We start from the raw sequence: 23,964 nt of genomic DNA, 5'->3' as shown, positions 1-23,964 counted from the left end.
ATAATTGCTTACATCCATTTCATTTCAACTTTGGCGGACAGTTGACTCGTTTGCATAATATCACATCTACTAAGTTGTATATGCTGTAAGTGATTTTAATATTTACGTTTTTTTTTAATTATGTACATAAGTCAGTTCGTATTCTCGTTTTATTTATGTTTTAAATGTGTCGGTTCGGGGCCTTTTATATCTTACTACGCGGTAATGTTTTTATTCATTTATGAAGACCGAATTGCTTTTTTTCTAGATTGGCAATTGTAGGGGCAATATTCTAGAGGGATTTAAAATCTTGACATGGAAGGTTGTACTTATTTATTATCAGTACCAAAAATTCATACACACAATGTAAAACGTTTGAAAACAAATTAATTAGTTTCATTCACTTTTAAAATCAAGTAATATTTGATGAAAACACTACAGTCTTTGTTATAACATTTTTGTGACGAGTTTCGTCTTCTTGTAAATCTGGTCTCCCATCTTGACCCACATCGGAAGTTTTAACATTAGGCCTTCCCAGTCTTCCGGATTATCTTTACATGAAAACACATGCACCTGAAATATAAAAAAAAATATAAGGAAAAATTTAAACGTCTTGGACGGAGTTAAATATTGGGGTAAACTATACAAATAATACAATCGCTTACAATGATATGGCAGGTTGTACCTGTGGTTACAGTGTCGATCAACATGTCAATTGTAAAATACAAACTTATCAATAATTGCGTATGAATAATGTTTGTAAACACCCTTTTTTTTAATGAAAATTATATTGTATTGATAGTTTCGACATTTGTTAGTGGATACATCAAATACCGGAACCTCATCCCGGCCTCGTTAACCGTTAGTAGTATATAATAAATTTTGTTAGAACTTGTTAGTTTAGTTTATCTGTAATACATACATTTATGAATTCTAATATATCCAACTAAATGTTAGTTAATTACACATATACTACAATATAAACATACATAATTGCACATCATATACCTTTATAACTACGTAATTTTTGTTCCGTATTTGACCTTTACTTTTATATCCTTATAAGATAAAATCTACCTGACTCATATTTGTAGTTATATTAGAGTTTTTACCCCTTACTTAAGGTGGTACCCAACACTTTCACTAAAATTAATTTGGCTCGTTTAATTTTCAAAAAATGTTGTCAAAGTATTTACTTTGACCCTTTAACAAAACTATAAAAATTTCAAAAAATTTGAACCAACGCTTTTGTCAAAAAAATACACTGATTATATAGCAGTTTGACAAACACCAATTTTTATCATTGAGAAGCTTTATATCCTTTTACAACACAACGTCATTAAAACGTGTAGCTAACTTTATAGAGTTAGTTCCCTGTAGTGTTAGGTACCACCTTAACAAAAGGTTAAAACAAATGCTATAGAACCAAAATTTACAAACTGTGTTTAATTGGTATCAAACCAAAAGTTTAAAATTAGAACACTGGTACTTCAAATTATGTAAATTTGAAAGACAGACGAAATAATAGTCTAAAGCAATGAAATGTATTCAGCAGTGGAACTACTGAATCACAATCATATAAACCAATCTACACGACACTGGTTTCTTATCTACATGTAGTATTCGTTTTGGTACATTAAAGATTAAAGGTTTTGGAGAAGGAAATTATTAAAAAAAAAACATACTTTTCTTTCACCAAGTACTTTGAAAATTTCAATTTCGAATTGTCCTTTACTGCGTTGTTCTAAGACTGAAGCTGCTTCGTCTCGCCAATATTCCAAAAATTGTTCTAAAGGTATACCTGTCAATCATACAAAAATAAATACGTAAAGTCAACAGGGACAATTTCACCATAAACAAAGTATTACATTGCAACTTGCCTTTTTAATTCAGATTTATATCGCAAATATTCTTTCTTTTATAACTTATTTTTATTCTTCATGAATTAACAAGTACTAACATATATTTGTCTTGTGACACAATAAGCAAGTAAGTGAAATAAATAAGCATTATAGGCATTCTATGAAATAACACTTTGAAATCTATGGATTAAGTATAGTAATAACATTTTCATTAATAAAGTAACAGTAGTGCAAGGCATATATGAGCATACATATGGTATTGTATAACAGTATACAAATAATTTCAAATGCTCACATACAAACATAATTAAATTTTATTAACGCAAATATTCTTATCTAACGTAATTTATAAATTTATATAAGTACATAGCCACGAGGCTTAAACATGTAGTCTATGTTGCAATTGCCCTACCGTTGTCAAATTTAAAATACAATGTATTATACCAACTTGGATCGGTTAGGGCATTTTTAATCTTTTTGTTTGGGGACTGTTCTCCGTGCAGTTATAACATCTTCACTGTCACAACCTTTAGAAATGAAGAGCTGTGCCAGTTCACATCACAAATAACTATTTTTATTTGGCATATTTTTGTAATCTTTGCGCAGTGTTTGGAAATTTTAAAAGTGTTCCAGCGTCTGTGGTGTCCGCTTAAACTGTATAAACTTTCAAGATTTTGATAGCGTCTCAATTTGAATATATTGACATTATTCATTTCACATCGTGCTATTACCGAAGAACGATATCTATTATCCGAAATATTTAATTATCTTTAATATTTGTTCATTTGATAGTTATTAAATGGCGATGTTGTACCCTTTTTGACTTGTTATATATTATATTTTGAAGTGTACAGAATCATATTACACGATCCATCGCCCTGTAAGATTAATCGTTGACTATTTATTCAGTCATTTTTGCACCAAAAACCTTAATCAATTTCTACAAACTTAAAATCATACAGTCTTGTATATGTTCCGGACCATATGAGTATTTGGACCATACGCGTATGGTCATGACCATATGGGTATATACTCATATGGTCGGGGTAATTAACACTCTGTTACAGTTTACTTTTAATACTTCTAAACTCTTCATATGGTATGACCGTTCATTCAAAAGACGCTATCATATAGGTAATTTTATCATTATATTATAATAAAAAGATAAGCTAAATAAAATTAAGAAGTTTCACATAGTTAATTTTACTTAATTGTCAAATTTAAAGTAACACATTTTATACCGATGGTCATTACCGATGGGTCATTACCGATTTGTTATTACAAGTAAATGGCAATATGTCCAAAAATTTCTTAATGAACTGTTATATAAGAAGTCACTGGAAAGTAGCATCATATTACTTTATTTAAGTTGTGTTGTGAAGATGGTGTATTGCCGTCATTTTACGATATTTGAGATCTAGAGCTTCTTAAAAACACCGTAGACATCAGAATTGCCAAAGACCTCGGTATCACTGTACGCAGCTGCAAAAAAAAACTTGTTTTCACTCGCAAACAACATGTGTAAATGAAAAAGATCGTGCACAAATTTCTTGCAAATGCAAAACAGCAATGATACCGTGTGGAAGTGAATGTCATCCAAGCCTACATGCACGAATGTAACTAGCGATGAAAACTAACTATGGCATCAATATTAAATTTTTACGCAGTTTTTTGTATTATAAAATTAAAAAATTGTCATGTTTTTTTTAGATAAAGTTTTTGTATTGTTGAAACGTTTATAATGTAATTTAAAAAATATATATATACCTATATGGTCCAAATACTCATATGGTCCGGCCCGTTAATAACCAAACGAATTATTAAGGAAAAATAAAGGGGAAAGATATCAAAGTGACATTCAAACACAAAAGTTGAAAATAAATTGACAGCGTCATGGCAATATAGGTAAAAAGACCGTTGACAAACATCGTTACAGAAAGCACAAGAGAGGACAAAGGAATAATAGTTAATACAGAAACTCAAAGTCAACGGAAACTAAATTAACCTTAATAGCGAGTAAAACAGTTACTGAGGGCGTATACCATACGCTATATATACAGTGGAAATCACTTCTAAGCTCTAATTAGAACTGTCAGAATAATATGTCATAGAACAGTTCTTCCCTAGAACTGTTCTACTAGAACTATCAGAAAAAGTTCAAGGTAGAACTGGCCAAACCACTTCTACATCTTTTAGTTGTAGAAGTCTTAGAAGAACTGACTAAATCAGTTCTAACCGTAGAACTGTCAGCAGAACTGTCTAAAACTGTTCTAGCCGTAGAACTGACCAAACCTGTCAGGATTTTAAAACAGCTCTAAATGACATACACCCTTATGTCTAACACGAATAGTTCTTTAAACTGTGCGATGGATAGAATTGACCAAATCAGTTCTAATCGTAGAACAGTTACTGTTCTAGTCGTAGAATTTATCTAGCTGTAGAACTATTCTAGTCGTAGACTTGACCAAAGATTAGGTAGAACTGTTCTGGGGTAGAACTGTCAAAATAAGTTATATATTTAAAACTGTCTAAATCAGTTCTAGGTAGGACAGTTCAGTTGTAGATTAGAACTGTCCTAGCTAGAACTGTCTAAATAATGCCAGGGTGACAGTTCTACAAACTGCTATAGAACAATTTTTTTAATATTTGATTAGAATTTAGAAGCGATCTTCACTGTACGGTAATTTTAATTTACCATGATGTTCTAGTGTAACTTCAAACCAAGTGACATATTTTCCTGTCAATTTCCTTGGAGCTGGTCCTGTGAACTTTTCATCAACGCCTAAAAGCCTTGCCCATCTTTCATAACTGGTAAGAGGTGTGCATGTCACGGTAAAGGGACCAGAAACCATTAAGGTTGAAGTAACCGTATCCAAAACTGTGGCATCCTCTACTTCAAGAACTATAAAAAAGAGAATGTCTTTATATTTCCATGCTCATACGCGCACGCGTGCACACATACATGTCTAAGGTGTCAAATGGGGACACCTGCTACAACACGATCAAATGGGGACTTTTTATGTGTAGGTCTTGTGTTTAATTTGATATCAGATCTGCTTATAAAAGAACTTATTATAATCGCATGTAACAGTTGGTAGCTGAAAAATGCCATTTAAATGACATAAATTAAGTGAACGAAATGGGGACACACAAATTAAACACACATGTATGATATCAGCTTTCCAAATGGGGACAATTCGTGGCATTTCTTTCGTGAATTAATTGGGGACACACAGTATGATATGAGATTTCTAAATGAGGACTTTTTGTCTTATCAAAGATATCGAAGTGGGGACATTAGTGTGTCAATTGAATGCATCAAAATAGGATTATCTTATGTAATTAAACCATTGGTAGCGGTCTCTATTCAAATGAAATATCTGATGAAGATGACATTCTGTATACATACCTGTATTCTAGGGGTCATTTTTCTAGAACAAATCAGTATCAGTGTTATATGAAAGTTATCTAGGGTTATCAAAAATCTCAGTAAGAGTGTTTCAGAACGTTCCCGTCTGATAAAAACCTCGAACAACTTATTTTCAGTAATGTAGAAATGTTTGCTGGTCAGTAGACATTTGCGGAAACCAGGTCTAACTAGGATTACACTTTAGACTGACGATTACAGGTGACACAAACGAGGGGTCATCTCAAAATACAAAAACATACAAACACTACAGATACAAAATAACAAAATGATCACAAATGGTGTCTTTTATTAAAACATAAAAAAAAGATTAAACCAACACGTTAAAATTTCATATGTCAGAAGCGCTTTTCCGTATTTACAATCAGGACCGCACAAAGCCGAATATTTGAAGACAAGGATTTATATATATATATAAGACTGAATGTGTAAATAGATGTATGGTATATATTTTATCAGCAGGAACAATAGATTTTCCCCGCGAAACATGTTAATTTAAAGGGGCACTAGCAGTTAAATTCATGGTCATCGATTTGACTCAAATTCTCATATTTGATTTATAACAATGTAAAACATTTATCCACACTATCAAAAGTCTAAAATAAAGTTTACAGAGCATATAGGTTCGTTTCGTGTGTATTTTGGTCCAGACGCCATCTAATTAACTATCGATTTGACGTCAGATGACCATATAAGCGATGTAAACATAAATAAAGATATGGATAGATTAAACCAACACGTGCAATTGGATTTGTATAGGTCTGTTTGATATAGATTAAAAATAGATGTTTCTCATTGCTTTTAACCGTATAAGAATGATTTTATGTGCATCGGATTGGTAATCAAATGATTAACCGTAGTTTCACTTTCATTGTTGACATTCTTTTTTTTTTAAATTACCAGTACACGTACAATGCATGCGTTGTCAATCTCTAGCTAGGGGTTAAATTGAAGTTCACATGAATACGGATTTAAAGAGGTCGACTCATTCACTTGCAAGGAAAACCTAATTATCAATGTTTCTTAGCGTATTTTGACAAAATTGAACCTTTTTGGCTGCAAAAAGCAAATTGTTATTTCACTATTTCACTTTCATTATTGATTGAACGAAAAAAAATTAAACTTTAGATTTTTTTTATATATCTCGAAGCTAGTGCCCCTTTAATTGCAATGGTTAGTATACAAAACCAGCAAAGATATTGTTCAAAGGATATTCTACAAACTGTTTTATTTGAAATAGTAATGTTGGTGTCGGTTTTTTTATGCACGATTAACTTCGTATCCACAACTGTTGCCTTGCCGACTTGAATATATTGAGATTGTTTATTTAACAATTTCTTCGTGTTGAAATGAACGTCGTCGCAGTGGGAGATCACGGGCTGTTTCTTGGGTTGGATCACCCCTTTTTCTTGTCGTTGAATTCTTTTGAATAGGGACATATGTTGGACACCCCCCCCCCTTTTTCCCCACAAGATCTGTGTTATAGGAATGTTATCTAGGGTTCATATCTCTTGTAAAACACAGGACCTATGCTATAGGAACGTTAACAAGGGTTCATATCCCTTGTAAAACACAGGACCTGTGTTATAGGAATATTATCTAGGGTGCAGATCTCTTGTAAAACAAAGGACCTGTGTTATAGGAATGTTATCTAGGGTTCATATACCTTGTAAAACATAAGACCTGCGTTATAGAAATGTTATCTAGGGTTGATATCCCTTGTAAAACACAGGACCTGTGTTATAGGAATGTTATCTAGGGTTCATATCTCTTGTAAAACACAGGACCTGTGTTATAGGAATGTTATCTAGGGTTCATATCTCTTGTAAAACACAGAACCTGTGTTATAAGAATGTTATCTAGGATTCATATCTCTTATAAAACACAAGACTTGTGTTATAGGAATGTTATCTAGGGTTCATATCTCTTGTAAAACACAGGACCTATGTTATAGGAACGTTAACATTGGTTCATATTCCTTGTAAAACACAGGACCTGTGTTATATGAACGTTATCTGGGGTTCATATCCCTGGTAAAACACACGGACCTGTGTTATAGGAACGTTAACAAGGGTTGATATTCCTTGTAAAACCAAGGACCTGTGTTATAGGAATATTATCTAGGGTTCATATCCTTTGTAAATACAAGACCTGTGTTATAGGAATGTTATATAGGGTTCATATCCCTTGTAAAACACAGGACCTATGTTATAGGAACGTTAACAAGGGTTCATATCGCTTGTAAAACACAAGACCTGTGTTATAGGAATGTTATATAGGGTTCATATCCCTTGTAAAACACAGGACCTGTACATGTGTTATATGAACGTTATCTAGGGTTCATATCGCTTGTAAAACACATAACCTGTGTTATAGGAATGTTATATAGGGTTCATATCCCTAGTAAAACACAGGACCTGTGATATAGGAATGTTATCTAGGGTGCATATCTCTTGTAAAACACAATACCTGTGTTATAGGAATATTATCTTGGGTTCATATCCTTTGTAAAACACAAGACCTGTCTTATAGGAATGTTATCTAGTGTTCATATCCTTTGTAAAACACAAGACCTGTGTTATAGGAATGTTATCTATGGTTCATATCCTTTTTAATACACAAGACTTGTGTTATATGAACGTTATATAGGGTTCATATCCCTTGTAAAACACAGGGCCTGTGTTATAGGAATGTTATCTAGGGTTCAAATCCCTAGTAAAACACAGAAACTGTGTTATAGGAACGTTATCTAGGGTGCATATACCTTTTAAAACACAAGATCTGTGTTATAGGAATGTTATCTAGGGTTCATATCTCTTGTAAAACACAAGACCTGTGTTACAGGAATGCTATCTAGGGTTGATATCTCTTGTAAAACACAGGACTTGTGTTATAGGAATGTTATCTAGGGTTCATATCGCTTGTAAAACAAAGGACCTTTGTTATAGGAATGTTATCTAGGGTTGATATCTCTTGTAAAACACAGGACCTGTGTTATAGGATTGCTTTCTAGGGTTCATATCCTTTGTAAATACAAAACCTGTGTTAAAGGAATGTTATCTAGGGTTCATATCCCTTGTAAAACATAGGACCTATGTTATAGGAACGTTAACAAGGGTTCATATCGCTTGTAAAACACATAACCTGTGTTATAGGAGTGTTATCTAGGGTTGATATCTCTTGTAAAACACAAGACTTGTGTTATAGGAATGTTATCTAGGGTTCATATCGCTTGTAAAACAAAGGACCTTTGTTATAGGAATGTTATCTAGGGTTCATATCGCTTGTAAATCACAGGACATGTGTTATATGAATGTTATCTAGGGTTCATATCGCTTGTAAAACAAAGGACCTTTGTTATAGGAATGTTATCTAGGGTTCATATCGCTTGTAAATCACAGGACCTGTGTTATAGGATTGTTTTCTAGGTTTCATATCGCTTGTAAAACACAAGACCTGTGTTATAGGAATGTTATCTATGGTTCATATCGCTTGTAAAGCACAAGACCTGTGTTATAGGAATGTTATCTATGGTTCATATCGCTTGTAAAACACAAGACCTGTGTTATAGGAATGTTATCTAGGGTTCATATCGCTTGTAAAACACTAGACCTCTGTTATAGGAATGTTATCTATGGTTCATATCTCTTGTAAAACACAGGACGTATGTTATAGGAATGTTATCTAGGGTTCATATCGCTTGTAAAACACTAGACCTATCTTATATGAATGTTATCTAGGGTTCATATCGCTTGTAAAACACAGCACCTGTGTTATAGGAATGTTATCTAGGGTTGAAATCCCTTGTAAAACACAAGACCTGTGTTATGGGAATGTTATCTAGGGTTCATATCGCTTGTAAAACACAGGACCTGTGTTATAGGAATGTTATCTAGGGTTGATATCCCTTTTAAAACACAAGACCTGTGTTACAGGAATGTTATCTAGGGTTGATATCTCTTGTAAAACACAGGACCTGTATTATAGGAAAGATATCTAGGGTTCATATTTCTTGTAAAACACAGGACCTGTGTTATAGGAATGTTTTATAGGGTTCATATCGCTTGTAAAACACAAGACCTGTGTTACAGGAATAATATTTAGGGTTGATATCTCTTGTAAAACACAGGACTTGTGTTATAGGAATGTTATCTAGGGTTGATATCCCTTTTAAAACACAAGACCTGTGTTATAGGAATGTTATCTAGGGTTCATATCTCTTGTAAAACACAAGTCCTGTGTTCCAGGAATAATATCTAGGGTTGATATCTCTTGTAAAACACAGGACTTGTGTTAAAGGAATGTCATCTAGGGTTGATATCCCTTTTAAAACACAAGACCTGGGTTATAGGAATGTTATCTAGGGTTCTGACTCTTGTAAAACACAAGACCTGTGTTCCAGGAATAATATCTAGGGTTCATATCTCTTGTAAAACACAGGACCTATGTTATAGGAATGTTATCTAGGGTTCATATCGCTTGTAAAACACTAGACCTATCTTATATGAATGTTATCTATGGTTCATATCTCTTGTAAAACACAGGACCTATGTTATAGGAATGTTATCTAGGGTTCATATCACTTGTAAAACACTAGATCTATCTTATATGAATGTTATCTAGGGTTGATATCCCTTGTAAAACACAAGACCTGTGTTATAGGAATGTTATCTAGGGTTCATATCGCTTGTAAAACACAAGACCTGTGTTACAGGAATGTTATCTAGGGTTGATATCTCTTGTAAATCACAGGACTTGTGTTATAGGAATGTTATATAGGGTTGATATCCCTTGTAAAACACAAGACCTGTGTTATAGGTATGTTATCTAGGGTTCATATCTCTTGTAAAACACAAGACCTGTGTTACAGGAATAATATTTAGGGTTGATATCTCTTGTAAAACACAGGACTTGTGTTATAGGAATGTTATCTAGGGTTGATATCCCTTTTAAAACACAAGACCTGTGTTATAGGAATGTTATCTAGGGTTCATATCTCTTGTAAAACACAAGACCTGTGTTACAGGAATGTTATCTAGGGTTGATATCTCTTGTAAAACACAGGACTTGTGTTATAGGAATGTTATCTAGGGTTGATATCCCTTTTAAAACACAAGACCTGTGTTACAGGAATGTTATCTAGGGTTGATATCTCTTGTAAAACACAGGACCTGTATTATGGGAAAGTTATCTAGGGTTCATATTTTTTGTAAAAGACAGGACCTGTGTTATAGGAATGTTTTATAGGGTTGATATCCCTTTTAAAACACAAGACCTGTGTTATAGGAATGTTATCTAGGGTTGATATCCCTTTTAAAACACAAGACCTGTGTTCCAGGAATAATATCTAGGGTTGATATCTCTTGTAAAACACAGGACCTATGTTATAGGAATGTTATCTATGGTTCATATCGCTTGTAAAACACTAGACATATCTTATAAGAATGTTATCTATGGTTCATATCTCTTGTAAAACACAGGACCTATGTTATAGGAATGTTATCTAGGGTTCATATCACTTGTAAAACACTAGACCTATCTTATATGAATGTTATCTAGGGTTCATATCGCTTGTAAAACAAAGGACCTGTGTTATAGGAATGTTGTCTAGGGCGATATCCCTTGTAAAACACAAGACCTGTGTTATAGGAATGTTATCTAGGGTTCATATCGCTTGTAAAACATAAGACCTGTGTTACAGGAATGTTATCTAGGGTTGATATCTCTTGTAAAACACAGGACTTGTGTTATAGGAATGTTATCTAGGGTTGATATCCCTTGTAAAACACAAGACCTGTGTTATAGGTATGTTATCTAGGGTTCATATCTCTTGTAAAACACAAGACCTGTGTTACAGGAATAATATCTAGGGTTGATATCTCTTGTAAAACACAGGACCTGTATTATAGGAATGTTATCTAGGGTTCATATCTCTTGTAAAACACAGGACCTGTGTTATAGGAATGTTATCTAGGGTTCATATCTCTTGTAAAACACAAGACCTGTGTTACAGGAATGTTATCTAGGGTTGATATCTCTTGTAAAACAAAGGACCTGTGTTATAGGAATGTTATCTAGGGTTCATATCGCTTGTAAAACAAAGGACCTGTGTTATAGGAATGTTATCTAGGGTTCATATCGCTTGTAAATCATAGGACCTGTGTTATAGGAATGTTATCTAGGGTTCATATCTCTAGTAAAACACAGGACCTGTGTTATAGGAATGTTTTCTAGGGTTCATATCGCTTGTAAAACACAAGACCTGTGTTATAGGAATGTTATCTAGGGTTGATATCTCTTGTAAAACACAGGACTTGTGTTATAGGAATGTTATCTAGGGTTGATATCCCTTTTGAAACACAAGACCTGTGTTATAGGAATGTTATCTAGGGTTCATATATCTTGTAAAACACAAGACCTGTGTTACAGGAATGTTATCTAGGGTTCATATCGCTTGTAAATCAAAGGACATGTGTTATAGGAATGTTATCTAGGGTTCATATCTCTTGTAAAACACAGGACCTGTGTTATAGGAATGTTTTCTAGGGTTGATATCCCTTTTGAAACACAAGACCTGTGTTATAGGAATGTTATCTAGGGTTCATATCTCTTGTAAAACACAGGACCTGTATTATAAGAATTTTATCTAGGGTTCATATCGCTTGTGAAACAAAAGACCTGTGTTATAGGAATGTTATTTAGGGTTCATATCGCTTGTAAATTACAAGACCTTCGTTATAGGAATGTTAACTAGGGTTCATATCTCTTTCTAACTAAAATCAAACTGGGAAATATACTTGACTAAGTAAAATCAAGTCGGTACACGTATGCTTGTCCAAGTATTATCAATTGGGGACACACATGATTGAATCTTACTAAATGAGGACTTTTTTTTTGAAAATTTAAGAAATCGTCAATCTTTTTTGTACGTTTTGAATGGGCTTCGTAAATCACGGGACCAATGTTATATGAACGTTATCTAGGGTTCATATCACTTGTGAAACACAAGACCTGTGATATAGGAATATTATCTAGGGTTCATATCTCTTGTAAAACACAGGACCTATGTTATAGGAATGTTATCTAGGTTTCATATCGCTTGTAAAACACTAGACCTATCTTATATGAATGTTATTTATGGTTCATATCTCTTGTAAAACACAGGACCTATGTTATAGGAATGTTATCTAGGGTTCATATCACTTGTAAAACACTAGACCTATCTTATATGAATGTTATCTAGGGTTCATATCGCTTGTAAAACACAGGACCTGTGTTATAGGAATGTTATCTAGGGTTGATATCCCTTATAAAACACAAGACCTGTGTTATACGAATGTTATCTAGGGTTCATATCGCTTGTAAAACACTAGACCTATCTTATATGAATGTTATCTATGGTTCATATCTCTTGTAAAACACAGGACCTATGTTATAGGAATGTTATCTAGGGTTCATATCACTTGTAAAACACTAGACCTATCTTATAAGAATGTTATCTAGGGTTCATATCGCCTGTAAAACACAGGACCTGTGTTATAGGAATGTTATCTATGGTTCATATCTCTTGTAAAACACAGGACCTATGTTATAGGAATGTTATCTAGGGTTCATATCGCTTGTAAAACACTAGACCTATCTTATATGAATGTTATCTAGGGTTCATATCGCTTGTAAAACACAGGACCTGTGTTATAGGAATGTTATCTAGGGTTGAAATCCCTTGTAAAACACAAGACCTGTGTTATGGGAATGTTTTCTAGGGTTCATATCGCTTGTAAAACACAGGACCTGTGTTATAGGAATGTTATCTAGGGTTGATATCCCTTTTAAAACACAAGACCTGTGTTACAGGAATGTTATCTAGGGTTGATATCTCTTGTAAAACACAGGACCTGTATTATAGGAAAGATATCTAGGGTTCATATTTCTTGTAAAACACAGGACCTGTGTTATAGGAATGTTTTATAGGGTTCATATCGCTTGTAAAACACAAGACCTGTGTTACAGGAATAATATTTAGGGTTGATATCTCTTGTAAAACACAGGACTTGTGTTATAGGAATGTTATCTAGGGTTGATATCCCTTTTAAAACACAAGACCTGTGTTATAGGAATGTTATCTAGGGTTCATATCTCTTGTAAAACACAAGACCTGTGTTCCAGGAATAATATCTAGGGTTGATATCTCTTGTAAAACACAGGACTTGTGTTATAGGAATGTTATCTAGGGTTGATATCCCTTTTAAAACACGAGACCTGGGTTATAGGAATGTTATCTAGGGTTCTGACTCTTGTAAAACACAAGACCTGTGTTCCAGGAATAATATCTAGGGTTGATATCTCTTGTAAAACACAGGACTTGTGTTATAGGAATGTTATCTAGGCTTCATATCGCTTGTAAAACACTAGACCTATCTTATATGAATGTTATCTATGGTTCATATCTCTTGTAAAACACAGGACCTATGTTATAGGAATGTTATCTAGGGTTCATATCACTTGTAAAACACTAGATCTATCTTATATGAATGTTATCTAGGGTTCATATCGCTTGTAAAACACAGGACCTGTGTTATAGGAATGTTATCTAGGGTTGATATCCCTTGTAAAACACAGGACTTGTGTTATAGGAATGTTATCTAGGGTTGATATCCCTTGTAAAACACAAGACCTGTGTTATAGGTATGTTATCTAGGGTTCATATCTCTTGTAAAACACAAGACCTGTGTTACAGGAATAATATCTAGGGTTGATATCTCTTGTAAAACACAGGACTTGTGTTATAGGAATGTTATCTAGGGTTCATATCGCTTGTAAAACACAAGACCTGTGTTACAGGAATGTTATCTAGGGTTGATATCTCTTGTAAATCACAGGACTTGTGTTATAGGAATGTTATCTAGGGTTGATATCCCTTGTAAAACACAAGACCTGTGTTATAGGTATGTTATCTAGGGTTCATATCTCTTGTAAAACACAAGACCTGTGTTACAGGAATAATATCTAGGGTTGATATCTCTTGTAAAACACAGGACTTGTGTTATAGGAATGTTATCTAGGGTTGATATCCCTTTTAAAACACAAGACCTGTGTTATAGGAATGTTATCTAGGGTTCATATCTCTTGTAAAACACAAGACCTGTGTTTCAGGAATGTTATCTAGGGTTGATATCTCTTGTAAAACACAGGACTTGTGTTATAGGAATGTTATCTAGGGTTGATATCCCTTTTAAAACACAGGACCTGTATTATGGGAAAGTTATCTAGGGTTCATATTTTTTGTAAAACACAGGACCTGTGTTATAGGAATGTTTTATAGGGTTCATATCGCTTGTAAAACACAAGACCTGTGTTACAGGAATAATATCTGGGGTTGATATCTCTTGTAAAACACAGGACTGTGTTATAGAAATGTTATGTAGGGTTGATATCCCTTTTAAAACACAAGACCTGTGTTATAGGAATGTTATCTAGGGTTCATATCGCTTGTAAAACACAGGACTTGTGTTATAGGAATGTTATCTAGGGTTGATATCCCTTTTAAAACACAAGACCTGTGTTATAGGAATAATATCTAGGGTTCATATCTCTTGTAAAACACAAGACCTGTGTTACAGGAATGTTATCTAGGGTTGATATCTCTTGTAAAACACAGGACCTTTGTTATAGGAATGTTATCTAGGGTTGATATCCCTTGTAAAACACAAGACCTGTGTTATAGGTATGTTATCTAGGGTTCATATCTCTTGTAAAACACAAGACCTGTGTTACAGGAATAATATCTAGGGTTGATATCTCTTGTTAAACACAGGACTTGTGTTATAGGAATGTTATCTAGGGTTGATATCCCTTTTAAAACACAAGACATGTGTTATAGGAATGTTATCTAGGGTTCATATCTCTTGTAAAACACAAGACCTGTGTTACAGGAATGTTATCTAGGGTTGATATCTCTTGTAAAACACAGGACTTGTGTTATAGGAATGTTATCTAGGGTTTATATCGCTTGTAAATCACAGGTCCTGTGTTATAGGCATGTTATCTAGGGTTCATATCTCTTGTAAAACACAGGACCTGTGTTATAGGAATTTTTTTCTAGGGTTCATATCGCTTGTAAAACACAAGACCTGTGTTATAGGAATGTTATCTAGGGTTGATATCACTTGTAAAACACAGGACTTGTGTTATAGGAATGTTATCTATGGTTGATATCCCTTTTAAAACACAAGACCTGTGTTATAGGAATGTTATATAGGGTTCATATCTCTTGTAAAACACAGGACCTGTGTTATAGGAATGTTATCTAGGGTTCATATCTCTTGTAAAACACAAGACCTGTGTTACAGGAATGTTATCTAGGGTTGATATCTCTTGTAAAACAAAGGACCTGTGTTATAGGAATGTTATCTAGGGTTCATATCGCTTGTAAAACAAAGGACCTGTGTTAAAGGAATGTTATCTAGGGTTCATATCGCTTGTAAATCATAGGACCTGTGTTATAGGAATGTTATCTAGGGTTCATATCGCTTGTAAAACAAAGGACCTGTGTTATAGGAATGTTTTCTAGGGTTCATATCGCTTGTAAAACACAAGACCTGTGTTATAGGATTGTTATCTAGGGTTGATATCTCTTGTAAAACACAGGACTTGTGTTATAGGAATGTTATCTAGGGTTGATATCCCTTTTGAAACACAAGACCTGTGATATAGGAATGTTATCTAGGGTTCATATCTCTTGTAAAACACAAGACCTGTGTTACAGGAATGTTATCTAGGGTTGATATCTCTTGTAAAACACAGGACTTGTGTTATAGGAATGTTATCTAGGGTTCATATCGCTTGTAAAACAAAGGACCTGTGTTATAGGAATGTTATCTAGGGTTCATATCGCTTGTAAATCACAGGACCTGTGTTATAGGAATGTTATCTAGGGTTCATATCTCTTGTAAAACACAGGACCTGTGTTATAGGAATGTTTTCTAGGGTTCATATCGCTTGTAAAACACAAGACCTGTGTTATAGGAATGTTTTATAGGGTTCATATCGCTTGTAAAACACAAGACCTGTGTTACAGGAATAATATTTAGGGTTCATATCTCTTGTAAAACACAGGACTTGTGTTATAGGAATGTTATCTAGGGTTGATATCCCTTTTGAAACACAAGACCTGTGTTATAGGAATGTTATCTAGGGTTCATATCTCTTGTAAAACACAGGACCTGTATTATAAGAATGTTATCTAGGGTTCATATCGCTTGTGAAACAAAAGACCTGTGTTATAGGAATGTTATTTAGGGTTCATATCGCTTGTAAATTACAAGACCTTCGTTATAGGAATGTTTTCTAGGGTTCATTTCTCTTTCTAACAAAAATCAAACTGGGAAATATACTTGACTAAGTAAAATCAAGTCGGTACACGTATGCTTGTCCAAGTATTATCAATTGGGGACACACATGATTGAATCTTACTAAATGAGGACTTTTTTTTTGAAAATTTAAGAAATCGTCAATCTTTTTTGTACGTTTTCAATGGGCTTCGTAAATCACGGGACCAATGTTATATGAACGTTATCTAGGGTTCATATCGCTTGTGAAACACAAGACCTGTGATATAGGAATGTTATCTAGGGTTCATATCTCTTGTAAAACACAGGACCTATGTTATAGGAATGTTATCTAGGGTTCATATCGCTTGTAAAACACTAGACCTATCTTATATGAATGTTATCTATGGTTCATATCTCTTGTAAAACACAGGACCTATGTTATAGGAATGTTATCTAGGGTTCATATCACTTGTAAAACACAGGACCTGTGTTATAGGAATGTTATCTAGGGTTGATATCCCTTTTAAAACACAAGACCTGTGTTATAGGAATGTTATCTAGGGTTCATATCTCTTGTAAAACACAAGACCTGTGTTACAGGAATGTTATCTAGGGTTGATATCTCTTGTAAAACACAGGACTTGTGTTATAGGAAACTTATCTAGGGTTCATATCGCTTGTAAATCACAGGTCCTGTGTTATAGGATTGTTATCTAGGGTTCATATCTCTTGTGAAACACAGGACCTGTGTTATAGGAATGTTATCTAGGGTTCATATCGCTGGTAAAACACAAGACCTGTGTTACAGGAATGTTATCTAGGGTTGATATCCCTTGTAAAACACAAGACCTGTGTTATAGGAATGTTATCTAGGGTTCATATCGCTGGTAAAACACAAGACCTGTGTTACAGGAATGTTATCTAGGGTTGATATCTCTTGTAAAACACAGGACTTGTGTTATAGGAATGTTATCTAGGGTTGATATCCCTTGTAAAACACAAGACCAGTGTTATAGGTATGTTATCTAGGGTTCATATCTCTTGTAAAACAAAAGACCTGTGTTACAGGAATAATATCTAGGGTTGATATCTCTTGTAAAACACAGGACTTGTGTTATAGGAATGTTATCTAGGGTTGATATCCCTTTTAAAACACAAGACCTGTGTTATAGGAATGTTATCTAGGGTTCATATCTCTTGTAAAACACAAGACCTGTGTTACAGGAATGTTATCTAGGGTTGATATCTCTTGTAAAACACAGGACTTGTGTTATAGGAAACTTATCTAGGGTTCATATCGCTTGTAAATCACAGGTCCTGTGTTATAGGAATGTTATCTAGGGTTCATATCTCTTGTGAAACACAGGACCTGTGTTATAGGAATTTTTTTCTAGGGTTCATATCGCTTGTAAAACACAAGACCTGTGTTATAGGAATGTTATCTAGGGTTGATATCTCTTGTAAAACACAGGACTTGTGTTATAGGAATGTTATCTAGGGTTGATATCCCTTTTAAAACCCAAGACCTGTGTTATAGGAATGTTATATAGGGTTCATATCTCTTGTAAAACACAGGACCTGTATTATAGGAATGTTATCTAGGGTTCATATCTCTTGTAAAACACAGGACCTGTGTTAAAGGAATGTTATCTAGGGTTCATATCTCTTGTAAAACACAAGACCTGTGTAACAGGAATGTTATCTAGGGTTGATATCTCTTGTAAAACACAGGACTTGTGTTATAGGAATGTTACCTAGGGTTCATATCGCTTGTAAAACAAAGGACCTGTGTTATAGGAATATTATCTAGGGTTCATATCGCTTGTAAATCATAGGACCTGTGTTATAGGAATGTTATCTAGGGTTCATATCTCTTGTAAAACACAGGACCTGTGTTATAGGAATGTTTTCTAGGGTTCATATCGCTTGTAAAACACAAGACCTGTGTTATAGGAATGTTATCTAGGGTTGATATCTCTTGTAAAACACAGGACTTGTGTTATAGGAATGTTATCTAGGGTTGATATCCCTTTTGAAACACAAGACCTGTGTTATAGGAATGTTATCTAGGGTTCATATCTCTTGTAAAACACAAGACCTGTGTTACAGGAATGTTATCTAGGGTTGATATCTCTTGTAAAACACAGGACTTGTGTTATAGGAATGTTATCTAGGGTTCATATCGCTTGTAAAACAAAGGAGCTGTGTTATAGGAATGTTATCTAGGGTTCATATCGCTTGTAAATCACAGGACCTGTGTTATAGGAATGTTATCTAGGGTTCACATCTCTTGTAAAACACAGGACCTGTGTTATAGGAATGTTTTCTAGGGTTCATATCGCTTGTAAAACACAAGACCTGTGTTATAGGAATGTTATTTAGGGTTGACATCTCTTGTTAAACACAGGACTTGTCTTATAGGAATGTTATCTAAAGTTGATATCCCTTTTGAAACACAAGACCTGTGTTATAGGAATGTTATCTAGGGTTCATATCTCTTGTAAAACAAAGGACCTGTATTATAAGAATGTTATCTAGGGTTCATATCGCTTGTGAAACAAAAGACCTGTGTTATAGGAATGTTATTTAGGGTTCATATCGCTTGTAAATTACAAGAACTTCGTTATAGGAATGTTATCTAGGGTTCATATCTCTTGTAAAACACAGGACTTGTGTTATAGGAATGTTATCTAGGGTTGATATCCCTTTTGAAACACAAGACCTGTGTTATAGGAATGTTATCTAGGGTTCATATCTCTTGTAAAACACAAGACCTGTGTTACAGGAATGTTATCTAGGGTTGATATCTCTTGTAAAACACAGGACTTGTGTTATAGGAATGTTATCTAGGGTTTATATCGCTTGTAAGACAAAGGAGCTGTGTTATAGGAATGTTATCTAGGGTTCATATCGCTTGTAAATCACAGGACCTGTGTTATAGGAATGTTATCTAGGGTTCATATCTCTTGTAAAACACAGGACCTGTGTTATAGGAATGTTTTCTAGGGTTCATATCGCTTGTAAAACACAAGACCTGTGTTATAGGAATGTTATTTAGGGTTGACATCTCTTGTTAAACACAGGACTTGTGTTATAGGAATGTTATCTAGGGTTGATAACCCTTTTGAAACACAAGACCTGTGTTATAGGAATGTTATCTAGGGTTCATATCTCTTGTAAAACACAGGACCTGTATTATAAGAATGTTATCTAGGGTTCATATCGCTTGTGAAACAAAAGACCTGTGTTATAGGAATGTTATTTAGGGTTCATATCGCTTGTAAATTACAAGACCTTCGTTATAGGAATGTTATCTAGGGTTCATATCTCTTTCTAACAAAAATTAAACTGGGAAATATACTTGACTAAGTAAAATCAAGTGGGTACACGTATGCTTGTCCAAGTATTATCAATTGGGGACACACATGATTGAATCTTACTAAATGAGGACTTTTTTTTGAAAATTTAAGAAATCGTCAATCATTTTTGTACGTTTTGAATGGGCTTCGTAAATCACGGGACCAATGTTATATGAACGTTATCTAGGGTTCATATCGCTTGTGAAACACAAGACCTGTGATATAGGAATGTTACCTATGGTTCATATCGCTTGTAAAACACTAGACCTCTGTTATAGGAATGTTATCTAGGGTTCATATCGCTTGTAAAACACAAGACCTGTGTTATAGGAATGATATCTAGGGTTGATATTGCTTGTAAAACACTAGACCTCTGTTATAGGAATGTTATCTAGGGTTCATATCGCTTGTAAAACACTAGACCTCTGTTATAGGAATGTTATTTAGGGTTCATATCGCTTGTAAAACACTAGACCTCTGTTATAGGAACGTTATCTAGGGTTCATATCACTTGTGAAACACAAGACCTGTGATATAGGAATGTTTTCTAGGGTTAATATCGCTTGTAAAACACAAGACCTGTGTTATAGGAATGTTATCTAGGGTTGATATCTCTTGTAAAACACAGGACTTGTGTTATAGGAATGTTATCTAGGGTTGATATCCCTTTTGAAACACAAGACCTGTGTTACAGGAATGTTATCTAGGGTTGATATCTCTTGTAAAACACAGGACTTGTGTTATAGGAATGTTATCTAGGGTTCATATCGCTTGTAAAACAAAGGAGCTGTGTTATAGGAATGTTATCTAAGGTTCATATCGCTTGTAAATCACAGGACCTGTGTTATAGGAATGTTATCTAGGGTTCATATCTCTTGTAAAACACAGGACCTGTGTTATAGGAATGTTTTCTTGGGTTCATATCGCTTGTAAAACACAAGACCTGTGTTATAGGAATGTTATTTAGGGTTGACATCTCTTGTTAAACACAGGACTTGTGTTATAGGAATGTTATCTAGGGTTGATATCCCTTTTGAAACACAAGACCTGTGTTATAGGAATGTTATCTAGGGTTCATATCTCTTGTAAAACACAGGACCTGTATTATAAGAATTTTATCTAGGGTTCATATCGCTTGTGAAACAAAAGACCTGTGTTATAGGAATGTTATTTAGGGTTCATATCGCTTGTAAATTACAAGACCTTCGTTATAGGAATGTTATCTAGGGTTCATATCTCTTTCTAACAAAAATTAAACTGGGAAATATACTTGACTAAGTAAAATCAAGTGGGTACACGTATGCTTGTCCAAGTATTATCAATTGGGGACACACATGATTGAATCTTACTAAATGAGGACTTTTTTTTGAAAATTTCAGAAATCGTCAATCTTTTTTGTACGTTTTGAATGGGCTTCGTAAATCACGGGACCAATGTTATATGAACGTTATCTAGGGTTCATATCGCTTGTGAAACACAAGACCTGTGATATAGGAATGTTACCTAGGGTTCATATCGCTTGTAAAACACTAGACCTCTGTTATAGGAATGTTATCTAGGGTTCATATCGCTTGTAAAACACAAGACCTGTGTTATAGGAATGATATCTAGGGTTGATATTGCTTGTAAAACACTAGACCTCTGTTATAGGAATGTTATCTAGGGTTCATATCGCTTGTAAAACACTAGACCTCTGTTATAGGAATGTTATTTAGGGTTCATATCGCTTGTAAAACACTAGACCTCTGTTATAGGAACGTTATCTAGGGTTCATATCACTTGTGAAACACAAGACCTGTGATATAGGAATGTTATCTAGGGTTCATATCGCTTGTTAAACACTAGACCTCTGTTATAGGAATGTTATCTAGGGTTCATATCTCTTGTAAAACACTAGACCTGTGTTATAGGAATGTTATCTAGGGTTCATATCGCTTGTGAAACACAAGACCTCTGTTATATGAATGTTATCTATGGTTCATATCTCTTGTAAAACACAGGACCTATGTTATAGGAATGTTATCTAGGGTTCATATCGCTTGAAAAACGCTAGACCTATCTTATATGAATGTTATCTATGGTTCATATCTCTTGTAAAACACAGGACCTATGTTATAGGAATGTTATTTAGGGTTCATATCACTTGTAAAACACTAGACCTATCTTATATGAATGTTATCTAGGGTTCATATCGCTTGTAGAACACAGGACCTGTGTTATAGGAACGTTTTCTAGGGTTCATATCGCTTGTAAAACACAAGACCTGTGTTATAGGAATGTTATGTAGGGTTGATATCTCTTGTAAAACACAGGATTTGTGTTATAGGAATGTTACCTAGGGTTAATATCGCTTGTAAAACACAAGACCTGTGTTATAGGAATGTTATCTAGGGTTGATATCTCTTGTAAAACACAGGACTTGTGTTATAGGAATGTTATCTAGGGTTGATATCCCTTTTGAAACACAAGACCTGTGTTATAGGAATGTTATCTAGGGTTCATATCTCTTGTAAAACACAAGACCTGTGTTACAGGAATGTTATCTAGGGTTGATATCTCTTGTAAAACACAGGACTTGTGTTATAGGAATGTTATCTAGGGTTCATATCGCTTGTAAAACAAAGGAGCTGTGTTATAGGAATGTTATCTAGGGTTCATATCGCTTGTAAATCACAGGACCTGTGTTATAGGAATGTTATCTAGGGTTCATATCTCTTGTAAAACACAGGACCTGTGTTATAGGAATGTTTTCTTGGGTTCATATCGCTTGTAAAACACAAGACCTGTGTTATAGGAATGTTATTTAGGGTTGACATCTCTTGTTAAACACAGGACTTGTGTTATAGGAATGTTATCTAGGGTTGATATCCCTTTTGAAACACAAGACCTGTGTTATAGGAATGTTATCTAGGGTTCATATCTCTTGTAAAACACAGGACCTGTATTATAAGAATTTTATCTAGGGTTCATATCGCTTGTGAAACAAAAGACCTGTGTTATAGGAATGTTATTTAGGGTTCATATCGCTTGTAAATTACAAGACCTTCGTTATAGGAATGTTATCTAGGGTTCATATCTCTTTCTAACAAAAATTAAACTGGGAAATATACTTGACTAAGTAAAATCAAGTGGGTACACGTATGCTTGTCCAAGTATTATCAATTGGGGACACACATGATTGAATCTTACTAAATGAGGACTTTTTTTTGAAAATTTCAGAAATCGTCAATCTTTTTTGTACGTTTTGAATGGGCTTCGTAAATCACGGGACCAATGTTATATGAACGTTATCTAGGGTTCATATCGCTTGTGAAACACAAGACCTGTGATATAGGAATGTTACCTAGGGTTCATATCGCTTATAAAACACTAGACCTCTGTTATAGGAATGTTATCTAGGGTTCATATCGCTTGTAAAACACAAGACCTGTGTTATAGGAATGATATCTAGGGTTGATATTGCTTGTAAAACACTAGACCTCTGTTATAGGAATGTTATCTAGGGTTCATATCGCTTGTAAAACACTAGACCTCTGTTATAGGAATGTTATTTAGGGTTCATATCGCTTGTAAAACACTAGACCTCTGTTATAGGAACGTTATCTAGGGTTCATATCACTTGTGAAACACAAGACCTGTGATATAGGAATGTTATCTAGGGTTCATATCGCTTGTAAAACACTAGACCTCTGTTATAGGAATGTTATCTAGGGTTCATATCTCTTGTAAAACACTAGACCTGTGTTATAGGAATGTTATCTAGGGTTCATATCGCTTGTGAAACACAAGACCTCCGTTATATGAATGTTATCTATGGTTCATATCTCTTGTAAAACACAGGACCTATGTTATAGGAATGTTATCTAGGGTTCATATCGCTTGAAAAACGCTAGACCTATCTTATATGAATGTTATCTATGGTTCATATCTCTTGTAAAACACAGGACCTATGTTATAGGAATGTTATTTAGGGTTCATATCACTTGTAAAACACTAGACCTATCTTA

At 34.3% G+C, this 23,964-nt stretch overlaps 1 protein-coding gene across 1 annotated transcript in view; it reads right to left on the bottom strand.

The window, feature by feature from the left end:
* Window positions 1-356: 356 nt before the first annotated feature.
* Window positions 357-23,964, bottom strand: part of LOC134690991 (uncharacterized) — an 82,975-nt gene continuing 59,367 nt past the window's right edge. The window contains exons 4-6 of the mRNA XM_063551173.1: window positions 4,537-4,743; window positions 1,665-1,780; window positions 357-552 (exon numbers count right to left, since the gene is read on the bottom strand). Coding sequence (XP_063407243.1) covers window positions 427-552; window positions 1,665-1,780; window positions 4,537-4,743 — 449 coding nt within the window. The 3' untranslated portion in view covers window positions 357-426. The remainder of the gene's footprint in view (window positions 553-1,664; window positions 1,781-4,536; window positions 4,744-23,964) is intronic.

Source organism: Mytilus trossulus, chromosome 11, assembly GCF_036588685.1.
Source record: "Mytilus trossulus isolate FHL-02 chromosome 11, PNRI_Mtr1.1.1.hap1, whole genome shotgun sequence".
Taxonomy (NCBI): Eukaryota; Metazoa; Mollusca; class Bivalvia; order Mytilida; family Mytilidae; genus Mytilus; species Mytilus trossulus.
Note: the sequence above shows the minus strand (reverse complement) of the source record. Positions and strands in the feature narration are given on the sequence as shown.